At 41.1% G+C, this 20317-nt stretch overlaps 2 protein-coding genes across 15 annotated transcripts in view; one reads left to right on the top strand and one right to left on the bottom strand.

Moving 5' to 3' along the window:
* The window catches only part of DENND1A (DENN domain containing 1A), a 191663-nt gene extending 181030 nt beyond the window's left edge, over positions 1-10633 (top strand). For 6 of the 12 annotated variants that reach the window (XM_068657021.1, XM_068657020.1, XM_068657019.1 and 3 more), the window contains 3 exons: positions 3612-3740; positions 5875-6130; positions 7021-10633. In XM_068657021.1, coding sequence (XP_068513122.1) covers positions 3612-3740; positions 5875-6130; positions 7021-8349 — 1714 coding nt within the window. In that variant the 3' untranslated portion in view covers positions 8350-10633. Of the gene's footprint in view, positions 1-3611; positions 3741-5874; positions 6131-7020 lie in introns of those variants that run through there. The other 6 variants (XM_068657024.1, XM_068657023.1, XM_068657022.1 and 3 more) reach the window with 3 other exon arrangements.
* Positions 10634-11976: 1343 nt separating this feature from the next.
* CRB2 (crumbs cell polarity complex component 2) overlaps positions 11977-20317 on the bottom strand; it is a 65399-nt gene continuing 57058 nt past the window's right edge. For 2 of the 3 annotated variants that reach the window (XM_068657014.1, XM_068657011.1), the window contains 3 exons: positions 19415-19531; positions 18835-18961; positions 15036-16373 (listed from right to left, as the gene is read on the bottom strand). In XM_068657014.1, coding sequence (XP_068513115.1) covers positions 16146-16373; positions 18835-18961; positions 19415-19531 — 472 coding nt within the window. In that variant the 3' untranslated portion in view covers positions 15036-16145. Of the gene's footprint in view, positions 16374-18834; positions 18962-19414; positions 19532-20317 lie in introns of all 3 variants that reach the window. The other variant, XM_068657012.1, reaches the window with a different exon arrangement.

Below are 20317 nucleotides of genomic sequence, written 5' to 3'. Positions count from 1 at the left end.
TTTTGGCCAGTGTGATGTGCTGCTGATTTGTCCATGCATCCTGACACATGAAAAAAGCTCCTGAGATGCAGATCTTCCTCATTAAAAAAGAAACCCATACTATCATAATGGTACGCAGAGCCATGGAGCGCATCCCCAGCTTTATTGCACTGTGTTTCTGACATGATATTTAAAAAGGAACAGCCACGGCTGTCAGTACTGTCATATGCTAGTGCTAACCGAAGACATGTTAAACTAAACATTAGAAAGAGATCAGCAAGTCATCTGCATGGTAACTCAGCTAAGAGATTAGGTAGGCAGGAGCTGGTGCAGTCATGTGGAGATGATGAGGGTTGTAGCTGTGACGGACACATCCTTTTTTCCCTCTAAGACTGCAGCAGTGCCTGCCTTGTAGCCGGGCTTGCTGTGACCTGCCTTTTCAGAGACAGCTCTTTGTGTAGGAAATTCTAGCAAGTGGTGGGTGGCAGACTGCAGGAGAGTTGGCGAATTGGGTTAATGAGGGAATAGGTACTTTTTTTGGATTCTACTGCCTCAAGCTAATAAAAAATTTAGACTTGGAAAATTTTAGACTGTTCATCCCTTGTCTTTGACCAAAATGTTTTTTAGAGCACACTAACAGTGAAACTTATGTGCTTTCTTTTTTCTAATTAGGAGATCCCACTTTCATTTAAGGAGTCTTGCAGCAGCAACAAGAACGTGCATATTAATTAAGGTGCTATAAATGTAATCTTATTGCACTGATCTGCACTCAAGTGCAACGGATGATTTAGCAAAAAGGATACTGTCTTATTTTTTCATAGCTAGTTCCCAGTTTAGTTAATACATACACACAGACACAATGCATTTGAATGTAGCATAGTCTGAAGGCAAACAAAAGGTATCAAAGGCAATGCTTTAAGGGCAACTGCACCAGTGCATCTCTTACATGCAGCTACCAAACAAAATGTGTCAGCAAGATATGTGGAAATTCAGTATTGCTCTTGATTTCAGGAAAACAATTCTAAATTTGCTTGAATCATGTTAAATATTAAGTTATTCTCCTAAGAGGAAAAGACTGTGTGTGTGTATATATATACATACAAGTTCAAAAACTAAATATTTTAAAAGAATCTTTGATTTCTAAAATCATTTTAGGTGGAGCCATTTGTTAATGTAAATTGAATTTTTGGAGTAATAGCCTTTCTTTTATTAAAAACAACAAAAAACTTTAAAAATTGTTACAGCAAATTTTTCCTAATGCAGTGGCAGCTCCTCACTTTCCCTGGATGCCTATTACAGCATGAGAGGAAAAGAACAGCTATGCAACAGCTTTAATTGGAGTACCACAGACTATGATTTAACACTATCAGCTGCATCTGCTGCCACCACTATTTTAGACTTTTTATTAATTAGCTCTGACCTGATTGTGAATAAACATTTATTCACAGTGGCAGTTTCAGCCCTATTGAGCTGTCGCTTGCAGTGGCCAACTTCTCTTTTTCTTGACCAGATGTTTTGGACTGCTTTTCATATCTTTATTATATTGTTATTTGGCAATCGAGACAAAAGAACTAAGAAACAACAAAGGCTGCTTATGAATACAAGAGCAAATAGAGGTAGTTTGTTAGTATGTCTGAACTATAAAGGTGATGAATCAAATTCTTTCTCTTTTTGTCTCTGCTATTGGTCCTGTTCTGATTTCAGCATATCCTCCTCTTACCGGGGATACACATAGTGATAAGAGATATTAGCATCGTTCTACCTTCTTTACAGGATCAAGACATATCCTTTGTTCCACATGATGAGCCTGACTCTGCTTATTCTGAAATAATGAACTTTACTGTGGACCTCAGTAGTAGCAAAATTAGGTTCCTATCTCAATTGTTGTGTGTTGCTTTGTGTCCTTCATGACGTGTGTTTTGATTCACTATGATAGCTAGGATATTCTCAGTGATATGAGGTTGACAAAATAAAGATGTTTGGGAAGAGGCCTCACTTGGGGCAATGTTTGCTTTTATGACCCTAGTGATTTCTTTTCCAGACATGCAGATGATGGTGCTCTATAGCAACATCCATCAATGTTCACCAGCCTGTAGCTTGGTCCATAAGACATATGAAAGTGGTTTATAGTGCTGTTGAAAAGAGGTTTTCTCCTTTTTTTTTTTTCATTTCTACTTGTGCACACTTAGATATGCCAGAATACCATAGAAATGGTGAGAAAAAAATAAAATAAAAACCAAGAGTATTTTCTATAATAAGCACATATAATTTTGACGGCACTACACGTTGTTGTCCTTGAGTTTTAGTAGATAAAAAGCAGTGAGCTATGGTGTAGAGTCCTCTGGTTAGTATTGGTAGGTCTCGATGTGCTTTTACTGCTTTCAGTTACTTACGAAGCATTTGTCTCAGTATTTCCTTTGTGGGAATGTATTTTCTCTAAGCTCTTCTGTGATCCAGAGCTTCAGTGTTTCAGAGGGAATAAACAGTGGCTGTTGCTTTGTACTTTACTTAAGATTAGGATATTTTAGTGTTACAAATGAGGCAGTAATTGCTATTAATTTCTTCACACTTTTCAGCCTCTTGGTTCCAGTGTATTTCCATTTAAGTACCTCACTCCTGTGCTCTTTCCTATTCTTCTAAAGCTGGTGGTGCATTTAGTTGTTTAAAGCGGTGATAGCTGCTTTAGAGTGAAGGGTAGAAGCTTCTACTTTATATAAAAAATAGTAATTCACTGGTTTTAAGGTTAAAGCAAAGTGAAGCACTGGGATAGCTACAATAAAGAACAGAAAAATATTCAAAATTTCAGCAATCCTAAAATATTTTTCTTTTACCCCCTAACCAGTGTACATTTACCTGAATAGGCATTCAGAGTTACTTTTACACTCAAGAATTTCGCCATTGTCTTCATGAGGTAGAAACGCAAATCCTGCAGATCTGACCTCTGTGTATAAAATAAAGATGACCGATAGATTCTCGTCAAAAGTTTGGTGAAATGGTTGGGGTTGCTTTGTTTGTTTTTTATTAGAATTCAAGTTTGTTTCCAGAAGCACATAAGATATCAAATACATACAAGACTGTCCAGCAGCACAGAATGGTGTTATTTGTCCAGCTTCCGGATATGCTGGAATTTTTAAGATGATGTTAATGTTTGCCCTTGATCCATAATACTTGAAGCCTATTATGACCACTCCATTTGTGTCTCTTTTTTCTTTTTTTTTTTTTTTTTGGCTTTAATGACCATACTCTTCTATTTGTGCTGCTTAGTCTTCCAAGTCGGTATCCCCAGCTCTTTCCTTCTATTGCATGTTTGATACCAGCCCAAGTGAACAAGTTTATAGAATGCCCAAATCTCTAGAAAATGCAGTGGAGGAATTGCAGGTTTCTGTGTTGGCTTCTTTTGCAACATGGATCTGATTGCAGGTCCTAGTACCCTTCCCAAGCAGACAACACCCTAGACATTTTTAGAAGAGTTACATTTTCTGCCTTGAAAGTAGAGCCTGCAGAGCTCTTTGCAGTGGCAGTCAGTCACGTTCAGAAATTATTTAGAGCCTACGACTCACTTGGTTTTCTTTCTCCTCTGCAGCTTTGAATGAGACAACTTGGTAACTTACTTTTCTCTCCGTTTCCCCCAGCCTTGTAAAGCCTATGCGACACTATACAGTCTTCCTCTCTGAGGACTCTTCTGATGATGAATTTCAGCAGGAAGAGGATCCTGTCTCTGGCTTCTCTGAAAACTTTTTCTTCTCTGCTCCTTTTGAATGGTCTATCCTTTATTCTTTCATTGTATTAATTCGGTCTTTAAACACTAGTTTTTGCATTGGTCAGGGTGCCTGCTCCTATACTTGGGATTTTGGAAATACTCCTGCAGTCTTTATACAGCACTTGATGAATGTTCCGCATTTCTCCTGCTTGTTTGTTTTGGTATTTAGAGGCATGCAAAAGCATACTCCTGCATGAATCAGTTTGCAGCAATGCACAGCTTTATTGTTTTCTGTTCAACCCGAGCTGTTTGGGAGGTAACCCTTCCACTTGCCCTTTGTTCCAATGTGCCGCTTGTGTTCCTGTCCAAACCTTCTGCTGCTCTTCCTTGTACAGTGCTAGCTGTGCTTTTTGGATTGTCCTGTGAGCTTTATTTCAGTGCAGTCATCAGCTTTTTCCAGTTTCACTTGCTTGATCCCAGCCTCCCTGTTCTGTCAAGTACTAGATCCCCAGTGACTCAGGGGAGTCGTCATGCAGACGTCCTTCCAAGGGTTTAGAGTACAACCTGACCTTAAATTATACAAGAGATAGCAAGCAACTTGTTGAGTTTACTCACTGTATTACTTGTATGCAACCTTTTCATTTGTAAATTGTTGCAGATTGGTAAATTTCCAAACCTTCTTAACTACGTCTTGCCTCGTTTTGAAACACGGTGCTGAGCAGCTCGGCTGTATCGCATCTACAGGATGACTGCCAGTGAGGCCTTACCTCGAGAGTGCTCTCTGGGGTGCTCTGCTCAAATATGCAGTATGAGGTTATTTAGCATGGCTGAATCCGCGTGCACCGCCCTCCACATGACAGTGTATCTGAAAAAGATGCACTGGGGCCCCTGGGCAGACTGGCCAGGGAAACAGGAGCTGACAGACAACGCTCCTTCTTCTAGCATGGTGCCTAGGGGAGATGGCTGAATCCTGCAGCCAAGGCTCACACATACCTGTTTGCAAAGGGCAAGAAAAATGTTCATGCACTCTTGCGTTTAAGATAAGGGAAGCCAGGCTACCAAAACGGTTTCTGTGCAAAAAATTCCTCAGGGTTTTGGTATTTTCTGCAGTGTGATCAAATGCTTTGCAGATGAGCACATATAATGTGAGAGACTAAAGACACAACCAAGATTTGCAAGATCACGCTCTTCCTGAGGACATGTACCATCAGCTGTCTGCCTTGTACTTGCATTATTATACTCTTCTGTTCATAGCTGAATGCCTGTTTATTTGTTGATGAAGGAAATAAGGACTGTTAAGAAATTTGCATGATATAGATGTGTTATAATAAAATATGGAAAGAAGAGGAGGGTTCTTCCATATTATCTTTGTTTTTGGAGGTCTCACAAATATTTTCTTTTAATTGAAATCTTGTTTAAATGCCACGGTAAATCTGGCTGCCAGTCAAATGCCAATCACCACAGATATGTGTGTCACTTCTTGTTATTAATTGGATGTGCATTATGCTGCTGTTCTCTGTACACAGAACTGATATGCAAATCTGCTGTTGTTCTTTTTTTTTTGCTGAGGTATGTGCAAGAAAAGCATGTTGCTAACTTGGCCTTGGCTTTAAATGTAAAATAGGTGTCTTCATAATGAATTGTGTTGTTTCTTGATAAGATGACACCAGTATAATCATTGGAACTCTGCACAGTATTCCCAATTATTGCAGGAAAACACTGAATTATGTTTCAAGCTGAGTTAGCTTGAAACAAGTGAATGTAAGTGCCTGCAGAACACGGAGCAGTTTGTGGTGTGCTTGCTCTGACTTCCTGCCTAGAAGGACTGAGCACAGCAACAGCCATCTGCCTGGGTGGGAAGGGCCAGGCTGTCAAAATGGAGAGCTAGCATCCGGTTATTCCTGCTCGGAGAGACTTGGCTCATCAGTCTGTCTCTAACTGCATAATCACAGCTTTCCTCTGAGTACTTCCCACTTACATCTTTTTCCTTTCTGAGCACTCTTCGAGTGCCAAGTCATCTTTGTATGTCCTGCCCTCAGTCACTTTGTTCACACACCTGCTGTTCACAAGCCACTGTAATTTGCTACCCAAAAACTTTTTGTAAAGCCATCCAACTCCTTGCTAAATACGTGTTTTGAAAAAAAAAATATGAAAAAGACAATTTTCAACTTGATTTCTGTTTTCTTGTCTCATAGGCCTCAGCCATACCGGGCCCTGAAAGAATCTGATAGTGCTGATGGGGAAGAGGCTGTCAGTCCAGAAAAGGCAAAAAAGCCTCTGCCTCCAAGTCCTCTCCTCTCAAGCAACACCACAGAAATCAACCTCCTTGAAGACATTTTCCCTAACTTAGAAGTAGAAACACAGCCTCAGCCTCTCAGCCAGGCTAAGAGCCTGGAAGACCTGCGGACTCCCAAAGAAGAGGGACATCAGCGATGCACGTTTGACTACCAGGTTTGGACAGGTTTTCGTATGCCCTGGAGGAATTTGCACAGAACTAGGGCTGTCTGTCTTCGATTATTCTTTGAGAATTATTTTCTTAATATTGGTAAAATTTCCAGCCTTCTGTCCATGTGTTTTGAAATTCATTTCAGAATTAAGAAATTATTGAAATGGGCCTCAGTTATAAAACAGTAAGTTTTTTCTCCTAGAGCTACAGCCTTTACTTTTAAAGCAGAAAATACTTGTGTATTCCTCTGAATGTTTTTTCCTATGGCTATCAAACATTGTTATCTTTGAAGCTGATGCATAAAAGTGAGAAGAAATAGAAGGGAATTTTCAGGTCTCCTTGAAACTGCATGTTTTTATTGACCTTATTTTGATGTGAATATTTTGGTGTAGGTATCAGCAGAACAAATTAGATTGTTGAAGAGGAATGTTCTTTATGAAGAACATCACTGAATATATGCATCTGAGAAAGTGACGAACTAAAGCAGACTAAGAGATATTCATGTGACATGAAAGAAAAGGATGTCATTTCTACCTTAAAATAATATTTAATTTTGTGTTGCATCGCTTCACGTATTTCATTTGACTGCTTTTTCTATACAACAATTAAACCTTCTCCAGTTTGGTACCTTAGATATAGCTGCATACTCCTTACGTGGCTCTCAAGAGATGCCACAAGATATCACAGCTGAACAACTCATTAGAGGCAAAGCTGGAATTAAAACTGCGGAGTCCTGCTTCTGCTTTCCTGTTTGTCCCTCTGGACTGCATGCAATTGTTCCTCTCCTTCTAGTGTTCACACTCTGCAGACAGATCCTCCTCCACTCATAGCGTGTTGTCACTTTATGATCAGTGTTTTGAGAAGATCTGTGAAAGATAACATTGTTTTCTTGCAGAGAATGGAACTTGGTGTTGCCGAGAGGAACAGGATTGTACCACCCATGAAGCTGTCTCACCCTTACAACAAGCTGTGGAGTATGGGTCACGATGATATGGCTATTCCTACCAAGTATTCCCAAAGCTCACCAGAACGACCCCTGACTGCACTTGGTAACATGCCGCCAATCACAAGGAGACCCCGGAGCAGAGACAGCATTCTGGCTCCTGTGGAAAAGGATGAATCAAATCCTGCCACTCGAGGGAATATCACCATTCCTAGGCCACAGGGAAGAAAGACTCCTGAACTGGGGATAGTGCCACCACCGCCAGCACCCAGGGCTTCCAAGCATCAGATTCCAGCCGGGCCAACAGAAACTCTAACTGCCCACGCTACAGGACGTAGCCATTTGGTTTCAGATCTTATCCCAGAGCCCTTCGGAGCTGGTAGGGTATCCTTAGAACCTGAAGTCCAGCAGTCTGTGAATTATTCCTCTCATTCATCTCAGCTTTTGTCCAGTGCTAGCAGCACTGCAGAGATGCTCCAACCCGTCAAGGTGAAGACAGACAATACTGGTAATGAAAGTGACTACCTTCTTAACCTGCTGGATCCATTAAAAACAGCCAGCTGGCAAAGCAGTGGCCCACAGCAAGGCTCCTGCAGCCTGCAGAGCTCAGCCACTCCACCTTCTGGAGCGGGCTTTGCCTCAGTGGCAAGTGACTTTGTGCCTCCTCCAGCTGCACCATTTGTCCAATCACTCAGTTATCCTTCCCCAGCACTGCCACCTTTTTTACAGGCATCTCCATTTACACAAACATTTACACAAACAGCGCCAGGAGCCCTGTCAGTGTCTCTTGTTAGACCCCCAAGGGGCTCTTTCACCCCCACCTTAGGTCATGCATATAGCTCTAGCTTCATAACACCTAATTCTGGTTTCTACCCACCACAAAGACCTCAGCCAAACATTTCAACATTGTCCATGCCAAACTTGTTTAGCCAGGCTCCAGCTATGGCACAAGCTAGCTCCTTATTGCTGCAGAGCCACAGTGCTTCTCCAGCAAGCTCTCTACAGCCAGCATGTTTAAGTGGTCCTTCTAAATCCAGAACATTACAGGTGGGCAAGTCCAGTTCCAAGGTAGATACCAAGCAAGTACTAGCTCTTCTGTCTAATGAACCTCCTTTGATCCCTTCCAGGCCAGCTAAGGGCTTAGAGTCAATGTTACAATCCTCAAAATCTGAGGAGACAAAAGATCCATTTGAAGATTTGTTAAAAAAGACAAAGCAAGATGTGTCATCCACACCAGGTAAGGTTGAACAGCTCAGAAAGCAATGGGAAACCTTTGAGTAGTGTTCCTGATGATGGCCTTTTGATGTCCCTTTGGAATTGACAGAGATTTTGTTTTTTTGAGCCAGCATAAAACCAAGCATTTCTTTTATGGAAGTCTGAGCCAGGATGGCTGCAGGACCATCACCATGCTGCAATTCCCACGATTGCTTTTTGCCCAGAGTTTGTTTTGCTGGGGAGTTCCCACGTTGTCCTCATCCCTGCAACTGTTTTCTCACTTTCTGCCACTGAAAACCCCCATGACTTTTGCACTGACCAAAGCATGAAGGTAGTTGGGTTTTGGTTGATTTGGTTTGGTTTTCCACACGTAGCTTTTCAGACAATACTACTGATGCAGAAGTTACATCTGCCCTTTATTTACAGTCCTTAGCACAGCCGGGAGCATGACATAGCACATTGTACTTGTGTTTTCTTGCTGCCTGTGTGAATGGTGTTCAGTTCAGTTTTTCCTGTGTTGCTTATATGGCTGTATTTTCCTTTCACATGTAAAGTGCAGCAAACAAACCAGATTTGTGGACTGCACTGAGTTAATCCATAAGGCTTAGCCTGACCGAGTTTGTCCTCTCTTAGAAGACTGACGTTCATCTAGGTCATACTGTTGGGTGAGCTTTTGTTGCATTTTTTTTTTTATTTCCCTCCCCCAGTAAACTTGACACTGAGAGGTACCAGGGACCTCTCTGGTGCAGAATTTTCATAATTCCTTGTTGCAACAAAACCATAGCATAGAGCAGTTGCTCAGGGTTTGGTCCTGCATCTCTGTTGGGAAACCGGAAACACCAGCAATTGATTTTCTTTTATCGTCGTTTATAGTTTGTTTTCTTTTTTTGTTAAATACATCAGAAAATAGAGTCCATGAAGAGTATCCTAGTTCTTATGTATGTATATGTTAATATTATATATAAATATTATACATGGCAGTATATGAATGGGATGTAACAATATCTTACTTGATTATTAAAAAAAAAAAAAAGAGAGAGAGAAAAAATCGGGGTATAAAAGTCCCTGGCTCATGAATTGAAGTTAAAAGCATACTGACAGGATGTCCAAGTGCAGAGAGATTAAAGCCACAGTGCTCATCTGCACAGACAGAAATAAAACCCCAAGTAGAGCTAAGTGATGTAATGCTGGAAGGCCAACGCATGGCAGCTGCCTGTCACTGCTGGACTTCAGAAGTGCTAACTGCTACCTTTAAGAAATGGGATTTCATTCTGGTCTGCAAGGCTCTCCACTCCTTCAGTCTGTCTTAAAACCCACGATCTTTATCCTGCTTTTGATGAAAACAGTTTGCTGGGCTAACGAGACATTAACTGGACCATGAAATGGACTGCGAGGTCACAAAGTACAAAAATGCAACGAGAAGGTTAAAGGGTACGTTCATTCTGATTTTCTAAGACACTTCTGTGGCAATAGTATTCTCAAGAAATTTCATATTAGTCTTAGCAACTCCTTTAAAATTTGCTGTCTTTGCAGTTATCATTTTTGTTTTACTTAAGTGGTGCTTTTTTGTTTTGTTTTGTATTTTGGCACAGTCCAATTTAAAACATGTTACTTCAGAAGACATAATCACATCGCCATTAAGCCTTTGGTAAAGGAAATCATTTTGGACACACGGGGAAAATCTTGTAAAGCTTTATCAGAATTATTTCCAATGTATCTATTTTACTCATATAATCTTGGAGGTTTTCTTACTCTAGTGTATGAAAATGGCTGTCTGTGCGTTTGAGTCTGTGCAATACAAAAGAAAAATATCTGAAATGCCAACAGTTTGGGAAAGACCATAGTATTGCATTAATATTACTCTATTTCTGTAAAGCACTGTTACTCTTACGAGCCATTCAGTTGGATTTGTATTTTCTTTTTGTGTTGGAAGACAGATGGTTTTAGTATTGCATAGTAAAATATTTAAAGTCTAAGACAATAGCTCCATTTTATTTTATACAGTTTAGAATATGAACATTATATATAAATGCAGTCTGTAATTTTCAGATTTCCTTCACTACGATCTAGATGATAAAACTTTTCCAACTATAATGGATATGTACAAACACCAGATAGTTCTGCATATGATGTGTAATTTGAATTTCACATACTTTTTTTTCTTTTTTTGTCACACACTGAGGCTATACTCAGTAGGCGTAATACACATGCTTAACTAGATAGGAAAACACTCAGGTAATTCTGTATCACTGCAAATCATTTTCAATTGTTGATTATTTTACTCTTCCCATATTGTATAGTATAATTCCCAAATTAAATATTTTTGAAGTTGCTCTTTTTAGTCAAACAAGCACTCTTGGATTTATTTTAGGTCAGTAGTTTTAAGTGCTTCGTAACTAACATTTAATATAAGTGGCATTAATCACCTTTCATTTTATTTTGAAGGTGGGAAGGGTGGAGGTTGAACACACCTCTGAGATCAAGGGGTACAAGGCAGCACGATGCTGGAGTTTGTGTCCTTCCTCACCTCCTGAATAGTCGTCTGTCTTAAACTCAGGAATTCCTGGAACGATTAAGCCCTAATAGTGCCAAACATAAACAAAGTATGCCTGGGAGGGCAAGATCAGATGTAAAACATTTTTTTTCTGTTGTAGAAGTATTTTTGATAGTTGTAGTCATCTAGTATAAGAAGTACTACTTCTTGTCTGTTATTTTTCATCAATGACTTTTAGGTCCAGCTTTATACAGTTTCCTGTACTGTCCATACTGTTTGCTTGTTTGGTACCACTTATTTACAGATGTTTTCCTCTTAGAAATAGGGGTATGTTTCTGACCCAGAGTTCAAAAACTGTTGTAAACCTGTATTTTTATTGTTTTCACTTCATTGGGTTTGGAAGCATGTTAGACATTGGAATTGGAAGCTGTCAATCAGACCCACCTTTTATCTATTATAGTGAAGGCTACGTGTTATAACTTCTATTACTTTGAATTACTCTATAAAGGAAAAGAAAAACACTTTCCGTGCTGCAATTCAACAGGCTGCACCCCAAGCTCCGTCTGCGTAACGTTCTCCTGCCAGGAAAGGGCTCGCAGCGTGCCCTGCAGCGGGCACATTGCTGCCTCCCACAGCTGCTGTGGCACTGCCACCAGACACTTACCAAGGTAAGAAGTCCAGCTGGTCCCAGCCCCAGCTGCTGCCTCTTGCTGTACAGCTGGGGATTGCAGAAGAGGTCTTCAGACCACTGGAGGGGAGATATCTGTGTAGGCTTTTGATGTAGGAAATGGTCTTCTAAAAGCTTAAATGAGACTTGCCTTTGATATTCAGTCCTGGTTCTCTCCAGACATGTTGGGTCAGATGGGGTGGTACAGACAGGAGTGTTCATCCTCTCTGGCTTTCTCCCTTCTCTTGGAGGTTGCTGTCCCCCCTTTTCTCCAGAATAGGATTTTTGCTGCTGCAGGTATCTGTCCTGACTTAGGCCAGAGATCTACGACTCTTAGGTATGTCACAGCTCTAAATGCAGTCTGACAGTGTGTCTTTGTCATAAATCCAAGGGTTAATAGTATCATGGCTAGCTTTCCTTAGCAAGTAAGTACATGTAGTATGTGTGTAATAACACCTAGTAGCACGTGCTTTAGTACAGGTGAAGAGAGAAAGCAATCACAGGTCATGATAACTAAGTCTATTTTTATCCATTTTTATTGTAAATTTCTTTTGAGGGACATTCTATTTTTTATTTTTATTTTTTTACAACTTATAAAATTTACAATTACAAAAGATCGGGACTGTGACCATTAACTACAGCAAATCCAGTTTTGTGAAAAAATATATTTAAAAATTAAATATCAAAAGAAAGTTAAGTTCATTATTGAAAAAAACTTTCATAAATTATTTTTGCAGAAATGCTCAAGACACTGACAAAAATATTTTAACACTTTTACTAGTACTGGCTTTGGGTGCTTGAAGTACAAATGTCTGCTCCTAATCCCGTAAAGTGACTGAGCAGCAGTCTTCCTGCTGACTACCCAGGAACAGCAGGGGATGCAGACAGATTCACTGCTTGCAGTTTGCTGGGTTTTCAGGTGTCTTTATTATTGTGGGTTTTGTAGCTACTTGTTGCCTTTCAGGATAGGTCAGCAGCTTAGTAATATTCAGCTCTTCCAACACAATTCTGTTCTTCTCAAAATAACACAGGCTAGAGTAATACTGATTGATAATATTTAGATCCCATTGCTGCCTTCATTTTTCTACATTTTTAAATCTATGAAAAAATGGAACAGAGCTAAAAAGTCAAAGTACACACCTCTCCTGGCAACAACCCAGAGTTTAATCAGGCCTTAGATTTGGGAAACCCAAAGCAACATACATGTATTCTAAGCTTGCTGTAGCTTTACTGTATGTCATTATGGGATAAAAAAAAACCACACCTACCTTTGCATTTAAGTAAAGGTTTAGACGCAGCTGTGCTCTGGCAGGACACAGGGCACTCTGCCCATGGCTGCTGGTGTGGGGTCTGAGTCCCTTCTCACCAGGAGATTACCCCAAACACCATCCTTAAGATGGGGCAGTCTCAGACCAAGAGTAAATTTTTGTTTCTCTAGAGACACACTAACCAGCTCTGCATGTGGGGCCCTCCCCTTCAGACCTGCTCTGCCAGAAAAGCCCTTCCTGCTTCATTGCTTTAGTCCTGTTGCCCAGATGCTGCTGGGCAAAATTATACTCAGCATTTTCTTAAGGTGTGCAGTTTAACTTGTTCCCCTGTAGCGAGGTTAGTGGGCAGTAGAGCTGTCTCTATTCTAAAAGTATGTTAGACCTTCCTAAATAGTATCTGGAACATACACAGAGCAAATCATCCATGTTACAAATAACAGCAGCATTACTGCTGATAAATAAATAAAAGTGATAGCAAGCTCCCTGACCTGAAATGTAGACATGCACTAACTTATCAGTACTATGTCCAATTCCTTTCCAAACCACAGCCAGGGTGACATCACCAGTTGCTCTTTTAACTTCTCCTAAATATTAGAGAAAAGTGACTTTAAAGACAAAACATTAATTGCTTCACCTCCTAATGACTTCTTGTGTTCTGCTTCTCCAAATATTTCATTCTTTACCTTACGTCCACAGTTGCACACATGCAGAAGACCTGTTCTTAATTGGACAGCCCTGATCAGTAGTTTCATCTCTTCCCTTTGCTTAGAATTACCAAAAAAAAAAGTTTACAACTACACTTTTAAAAAAATCTAAGAGCAAAAAGCATAAAACAGTATAGCATTGTCTTCCAGTGGCAATTAGCTACTGTGCATATTCACACCCTGCTTATTAATAGTATTTTGGAGATTAAAAAGCAGACACTGTTTTCTAAATATTTCTCACAGATACGTGTAGTAATTATTCTGAGATGCTACTGATTTTAAGCCTTATTTGGCCTGCTCTGCTGTAGTTCTTTCTTCAGGCTTTGACACATTATGTTAAAGACAAAGTTGCACATTCATCAGCTAAAACAGTAACAAAGGAGCAGTAAAGCCAAAAAAATAAATATCCCTTTTGGAGCAAAGTGGAAAATAAATGCTGTTTCACTAACATGAAACTGGTTTGTTGTTGTAAAGTTCAGTATATTAATTAACTAAATTCCACTCTTCTGTATCGACAAGCCCAAACCTGAGTGTCCAGAAGGCTACAAGTCTTGAAAAATGTCTTTCACCCCCTTCTCACGCAGGTATCACTTGACATTCAAACGTTAAAGCTCTTACTAAGGACTATTGTGTGGTCCTGCTTTTTAATGTCAACGCCTGAGTCACTGCAGTCTGCTCTGTGTGGTTGGCAGATACTAGACCTAGGAACAGATTGAGGGGGGAAAAAAACAAATCACCCAGCCTGCTAATGTCAACATTGTAGTCTGATCAAAGCAAGTGATCAGTTTTTCTACGTATAAGCATCCTACTTTCAAGAACATTAATACTGTAACCGGTGAGGCAGTCTTAGAAAGGCACTTAATATATTCCTATGGTTTAGTCTAGTCTTAGGAAAAAAGCTTTAGTAGAAGTGCACTATAGCGTATTGGTATTTCACTGTGGTCCTCTTGTGGAAGGATAGCAGCTGCTCTAGGAGTTACCTTCCATCAGTCGCCTGCCGTGGCACAGGCACACTGTTTTGTAATTTCTTAATACAGTGAGTTGTTCCCCACCCTTAGACCTTCCTCACTTAGCTACGTGGTCCAGTGACCCTGACTGCCAGCAGTGACAGTTACTGCAGAAATGACGGATGGATGCAATGGGTAAGGCTGGCAGCACACAGCTGCCTCTACCAGCTCACTAGGGACCAGTGGCACTGTGTTCTGGTAGGGGTCCACACACCTTACCTCTGCTGCGCCATAGCCACTACTTGCTTCCTTGCTGTCACCGCCTCCAGGGCTTTTCTTTTCTCCCCAGACTTTACTGCTCTTGCTTGCAGACCAATTTTATACAAAGCTTTTGTGGGATGAACTGGAATAACATAAAATTACCAAGTTCATTTAAGCAGTTGAATCTTACTGCCAAGGGTCCTGTAAGTAGCTTAAAGCAGGACAGACCTGTCCTACAAAACAAAAACTAAAACAAAAATGAGTTGGCCTAAGACCGAAATGCTGCAACAGTTCCATGACCGTGAAAGGACGACAGCACCTGTGACCCCACTTGTTATATCAGCCTCTCAGTTGGTGGCAGCTTGATTACGTTCCACATTTCCACTCGAGCCCCGTCTTTTTCCTGCCGGCTTGGACTGTATCTTCCCTGAGTTGCTCTCCTCCTCTTCATGACAATCACCGTGGCTGCACCAACTGCAAGGAGAAGGGCAGCCCCTGCAGCCCCGACAGCTCCCACAATGGAGGAGTTACTAAGGTGCGCCCACACTGGCTGCTGTGGTAGAACAGGGTGTTACTGAGAGCTTCCCCATGGACAGCACAGCATTTCACATCCCTCTTCCCCATCCCCCTGCCTCACTAAACTGCATTGGTACTGTCAGGGTGATGACAGCAATGCTCGCCCTGAGTTCCCCCACCCTCTTTCCCTCACTAGGTGCCCTAGTCCCTGCTCTTATCACACAAGTCCAGGCACTGCAGAAGCTTTCCTGCTCATCCCACCCACCCCCTGCCCCATGCAAGGCACAAGTTCAGTACTTGGCACCCCGAGACTGCAGCCAGCTCCAGCACTGGTTCACAAACCCACGTCATTGTGGCTGTACCTTTCTTGTATGGTACCCATGGGAATGTCTAACATTACTTCATAAAACATTGATTTGTACAACGATTTCCGTAATTAATTACAATTCCCTGAAACAATGTCCATCACAGGATAGGAGGTCACGGCTGCTGTTGCTGTTGAAGATTGCTTTGTGAAAACCTCATGTGCCTTTGAGCATGTTCAGTAGTTAACAAAAAACAGAGCAGAGTATATAAAGCAACTGTAAATATCCTCCATCCAACTCTCCTTAAAACTACATAGAGACCTTTGGCTCTAAGTTAGTGCCCAATTTAACCCTGCCTTTTAAACAGATTTAAATGTGCCATTGCAGATTTAAACATGCCAACTTCAAAGCCGGTGCACTTCAACAGCTCCTACTGGGGTAAAAGTATGGGGGCAGCCCATGGGGCAGGACAGGGGGGTAAAGAGGCTCACTATGAGCCACTGGTGTGCAACTGACTCAATTAAATGAAACCAGCTGGAACAGCTATTGCATATACAGTCTGCCTTGTACTTCTAAATCCAGGTCTTCATTACCATGCCTTAAGGAAACTGAGATAAGAGTGGATCTGCTGCTGCAAGTGCTGGAAAAAGATCAAGGTCAAAGCAGACCTCGCAGGTACATCTCCTTGTCAGTGTAGTGCCTATATTAACCGCTCTTCAGGTGGCACCTTTAGGACACTGTCCATCTCCAGCCGAGCTCCTGCCACTTCTTGCTGACTTGGGCTGTAGGTTCCCTCTGACTGGCGCCTCTTCCTTGCAGTGAGAACCATGAATATGAGAGCAATACTGAGGAGCAGTAAAGAGCCACAGGCTACAGGGACAGCTACTTCAATTAGTGGGGAGGGGAAGAAAGCACCTGGAGTCCCTTTCTGTAAAAGAAATTAATGGAGAAACAATGAAACTCCAGTGGTTACAATAAAGTTGAAGAGCCCAACATGGTCAAAGTTGAGGAAGTAAAAAGAGGAAAAAAAAGCAATGTGTACCTGAATGGAAAAGGACAAGCACAGGGTTTGAGGGCACCTGCACAGAGAATGCTTGCTTAATCTCTCAGCAAAATGTCTTCTCTCTTTTTTTTTTTTTAAATGGAACACTTTTTATACAAAGAACAGCTAGTAATGACATCTGAAATTTTCTTCTAATTCAAAACTAGTGACATTCAGTAATGATATTCTTCAGCAGAAAGAAGAAAACAACATGCAGCAGGAAGGGGATGATGTTAAAGTCAGTACATGGATGGGAGATGGAGAAGACTAAAGGCCCAAATACAGAGCAGAGAAATGCAGTCAAGTGAACGTTCTTCAGCTGCTGGTAGAATTAAGGATAGTATGGAGCACAACAATAAAGAATGAAAAAGAAAAAAGAGTGGAATTTTTATCATTAAAGAAACCTTTAAAATTACAATAAGCCTAAAAATGGGAAATACTTCTTACTGTTAAAAATAGTATCTGCCATCTCACAGATAAAAGCAAAAGAATTCAAGCTCAAGCTCAATTATTCACAGCTTTTGGATGCCATGCAGTCTCTGCCCACGTCACACAGCAAAACACAGAAGGAATAGCCCCAGACTACCTTCTGGGAGGTCCTTCTGCCATTTCCAGTGACTGAAGCTAAAGTTGTCTCTCTAAGACAGCCAAAATTCAAGCCATGTGCTACTGGTTAGTTCTCGTTTTGCACAAGCATGCAGATTAGTCACACAGTACCAGTGCTACAGGAGGTTTTAAAAGTCTGCTCCTGCTGCCTGTTGCATGCTCCTTACTTGCTACTGTTGGTGGGAGGGAGGAAGAGCAAGAACGCAGCTGGCCTCTCTGCTTCTACAGCAAACCGTTAACAGCAAATGCCTGTAAGCTGCAGTGTGTCCTTCTCCCTGCCCCCCCCACCACAGGAACTGTCCTATTAAGAGGGAAAGGAAAGACTGTTCTGCAAAAAGTCGTGTGGATGATGAGAATGAACAGAAGGAATCTACAAGAAGTGTCTTTGGATAGAAGAAGCAGAGGTACCTGAAGGAATCTATGCACATAAACTGGAAGTGTCAGGAGCGACCTCACGGCACATGCACTACGTGAGTCTTAGTAACAGCAACAGCAGCAGACCCCGCCTTGGTGCGCAGGCTGTTCCATGCAGTATGGGTTAGTGCATTCCCAGGTTACCAGACAAGCCACCTGTCCATGCAACATCTTTACAGAGAAAAAGTAAGCGTATGATTTAACAGCTTCCATGCAGGAAGGATTCTAGGCTCAGAAAACAATGCTTTGCTCATGGAGGAAAAGTAAAGCATCACAAAGGCTGCCCATCTGGTCAGAAGCAGACTCAGCAGAAAGAAGCATGCTACATTTTCACTTAGACTTGAATCACATTTAGCTTGATTTCACTTGACTTCCCATTTCAAACACATCTACTTCTACCCAGATGATCTTTGGAGAGAGAGAGACTCTCATGCAGATAAAATGATAAAATGCTAGCTGAAACCCCATGCTCTAGGAAACTGGGAGGCTGTGCAAGATAGTGAAGGGAAAGTATTCCATTCATATTAAAAATGTATCAGCATAAAAAAATATTTGTAACCCTTTAACAACTGAATATCTCACTATTGAGGCACCTTTATTTGGTACATTACACACCTCTGTCACACCCAGTAACTCAGCTGGCCATTCCTGGTTTTCCTGCAATTTGTGCATTTTGTATTACCCAACAACTTCCTATTTAATAGAACCTGCAGAAGTTTTCATTCACTGTTAACTGTTCCTCCCCACCCCTTCATATTTTTTTGCCTATTCTTACCTCCTTATTTATACTGTGAAAGTGAAAACAGCCTTAACAAGCCACAAGAATCAAATCTGCTGCCAGTCATTCCTGGCTTTGAATCAAATTTGTCTTCTTTGTTCTTATTTTAAAAATGATGTAACTAAAATCTCTAGTTTTCTTTTTGTACCACCGCTATGAGCATAAGGCAGATAAGTAATATCTCCTTTTTGTAGGTCCAACTGCAATAGTTTGATTATTGTCCAAAGTAAAAATCTAAGGGAAGTCCAAGAGACAGCCCTGGAAACCATCTGGCAGAACATGCAGATTCTGAGAAGTATTTGCTGCAATTACTTGTATGCTGAAGACTAACATACAACAGCATTGCCAAAAAATTATTTCTCACTTCATTTTTTTGGTGCCAACTGTGCTTACCAGTGCGCTTTAGCCAAGACACATACAATACACAGGCAGTTCCACTGATGTCCTACTACCAAGGATTCTGCTGAGCCTACTTCTGCTGCTTCTCACAACTCAAAGTTTGGAAGAACAGACAGGAGCTTCCAAAAGGAAAGACAAGGAAGTGCTTACATTAATGTCACAGCGCTCTCCAGTGTAGCTGGCACTGCACAAACATTCGTATTTGTTCTCAGAGTCTTGACATGTACCTCCGTTCTGGCAAGGATTTGGATCACACTCATTTATATTAATTTGACAACTGGAAAAGAAAAGTGTATTAGAATTAAATGAAATTTCTCATATATGTTTTTGTGCAATAGAACACAAGATCATACAGCCTACAAAAGCCTCATTTATTTGAAAAGCTCCTGTTGCATCGTGCTTTCTGCAGGTCCAGCATCATGGAAGTTTTCCCCTTTTGCACCAATCCTCCTTTTGTCGTTTCTGGATGACCGAACCCAGTAAGGTTCTCTAGCACAGTTAACAAATCCTCATGAGGTAAAAGAAATACTTAGAAGCATTCCATACTGTGAAATTGGTCATGTGAGCAGTATCATACCAAGCCCACCTCTTCTCAAAATAACACCTGGTTTACAATTTTGGAGCAGTTGGCAAACAGATACATAGGAGGATGAAACATTTGAACCTTTTCAGCTATCCCATGGATGTGAGAATCAGAGCACAAGCTCCTTTGCAGAAAAATAGCACTTACTTTCTTCCAGTGAAACCTGGCTTGCAGCTGCAGTTGGCTCCCCAGGTCTCAGTGATGCACCTGCCACCATTCAGACAAGTGAAGTTCTTACCACACTGCTCAGGTGGGAACGGCCATCTGGGAAAAACAAAAGGCAGCCTTTAAAGCAGTCACTTTGGGGGAAGGTAAAAATATACTCGGATACAGCGGAGACTGTGCTGACAAGGGTCATAAGCATAGTCATTGCTTTTTCTGGGAAGGACTTTGACATGAGTTGAAAAGGGAAAAGCGTCAGAAATAATCCATAATATCAGCATATGATTTTAAACGTGCCCAGAAACAAGTTTGTGCTGCTAGCACAATACACACATTATCAGTACTAGGACTCTTCTCACATAGTTTCCTATTCTTGCTGAGAAAAATATATGCAGAGACAGGAATACCAAACTGTAGCACAGCTAGGCCACAAAAAGAATAATGCATGCACTAGATAATTACCTGCACCAGAAACAAAGTAAAACAACAGGAAGTTCAACCTGGGTAGACCTGAAAACTGAAGTTCAACCATGTAAGCATCTATCTCAGTGTTCAATTTGAACAGGCATGAGTACATGGAAGTCTAAAGAATATTTTAGTTCCTGCTTCCTTTACCAATATGAGACATACCTTTGTGACTAAAATATGCTGGAGTTTTTCCAAACAAATACAAGTGCTATAAAGATAAACCTTATGTACCATTTTCAGCACAGATTAGATTGTCTCTCTCCTGCACACTGCCCAGAAACCATCCTCTATGGAACCATTTCTAGCACTCTAGGCTACTCAGTACACCTGAAACTTAAGAACACAACCTGCCTCCATCCTCTGGGGGCCATGAGGCTCCTGTCAGTTCATAAGCATGGAAGTGGGTTGGTTTTGTTAAAT

The sequence above is a fragment of the Anas acuta genome, chromosome 20 (genome assembly GCF_963932015.1).
Source record: "Anas acuta chromosome 20, bAnaAcu1.1, whole genome shotgun sequence".
NCBI classification, from domain to species: Eukaryota; Metazoa; Chordata; class Aves; order Anseriformes; family Anatidae; genus Anas; species Anas acuta.
Note: the sequence above shows the minus strand (reverse complement) of the source record. Positions and strands in the feature narration are given on the sequence as shown.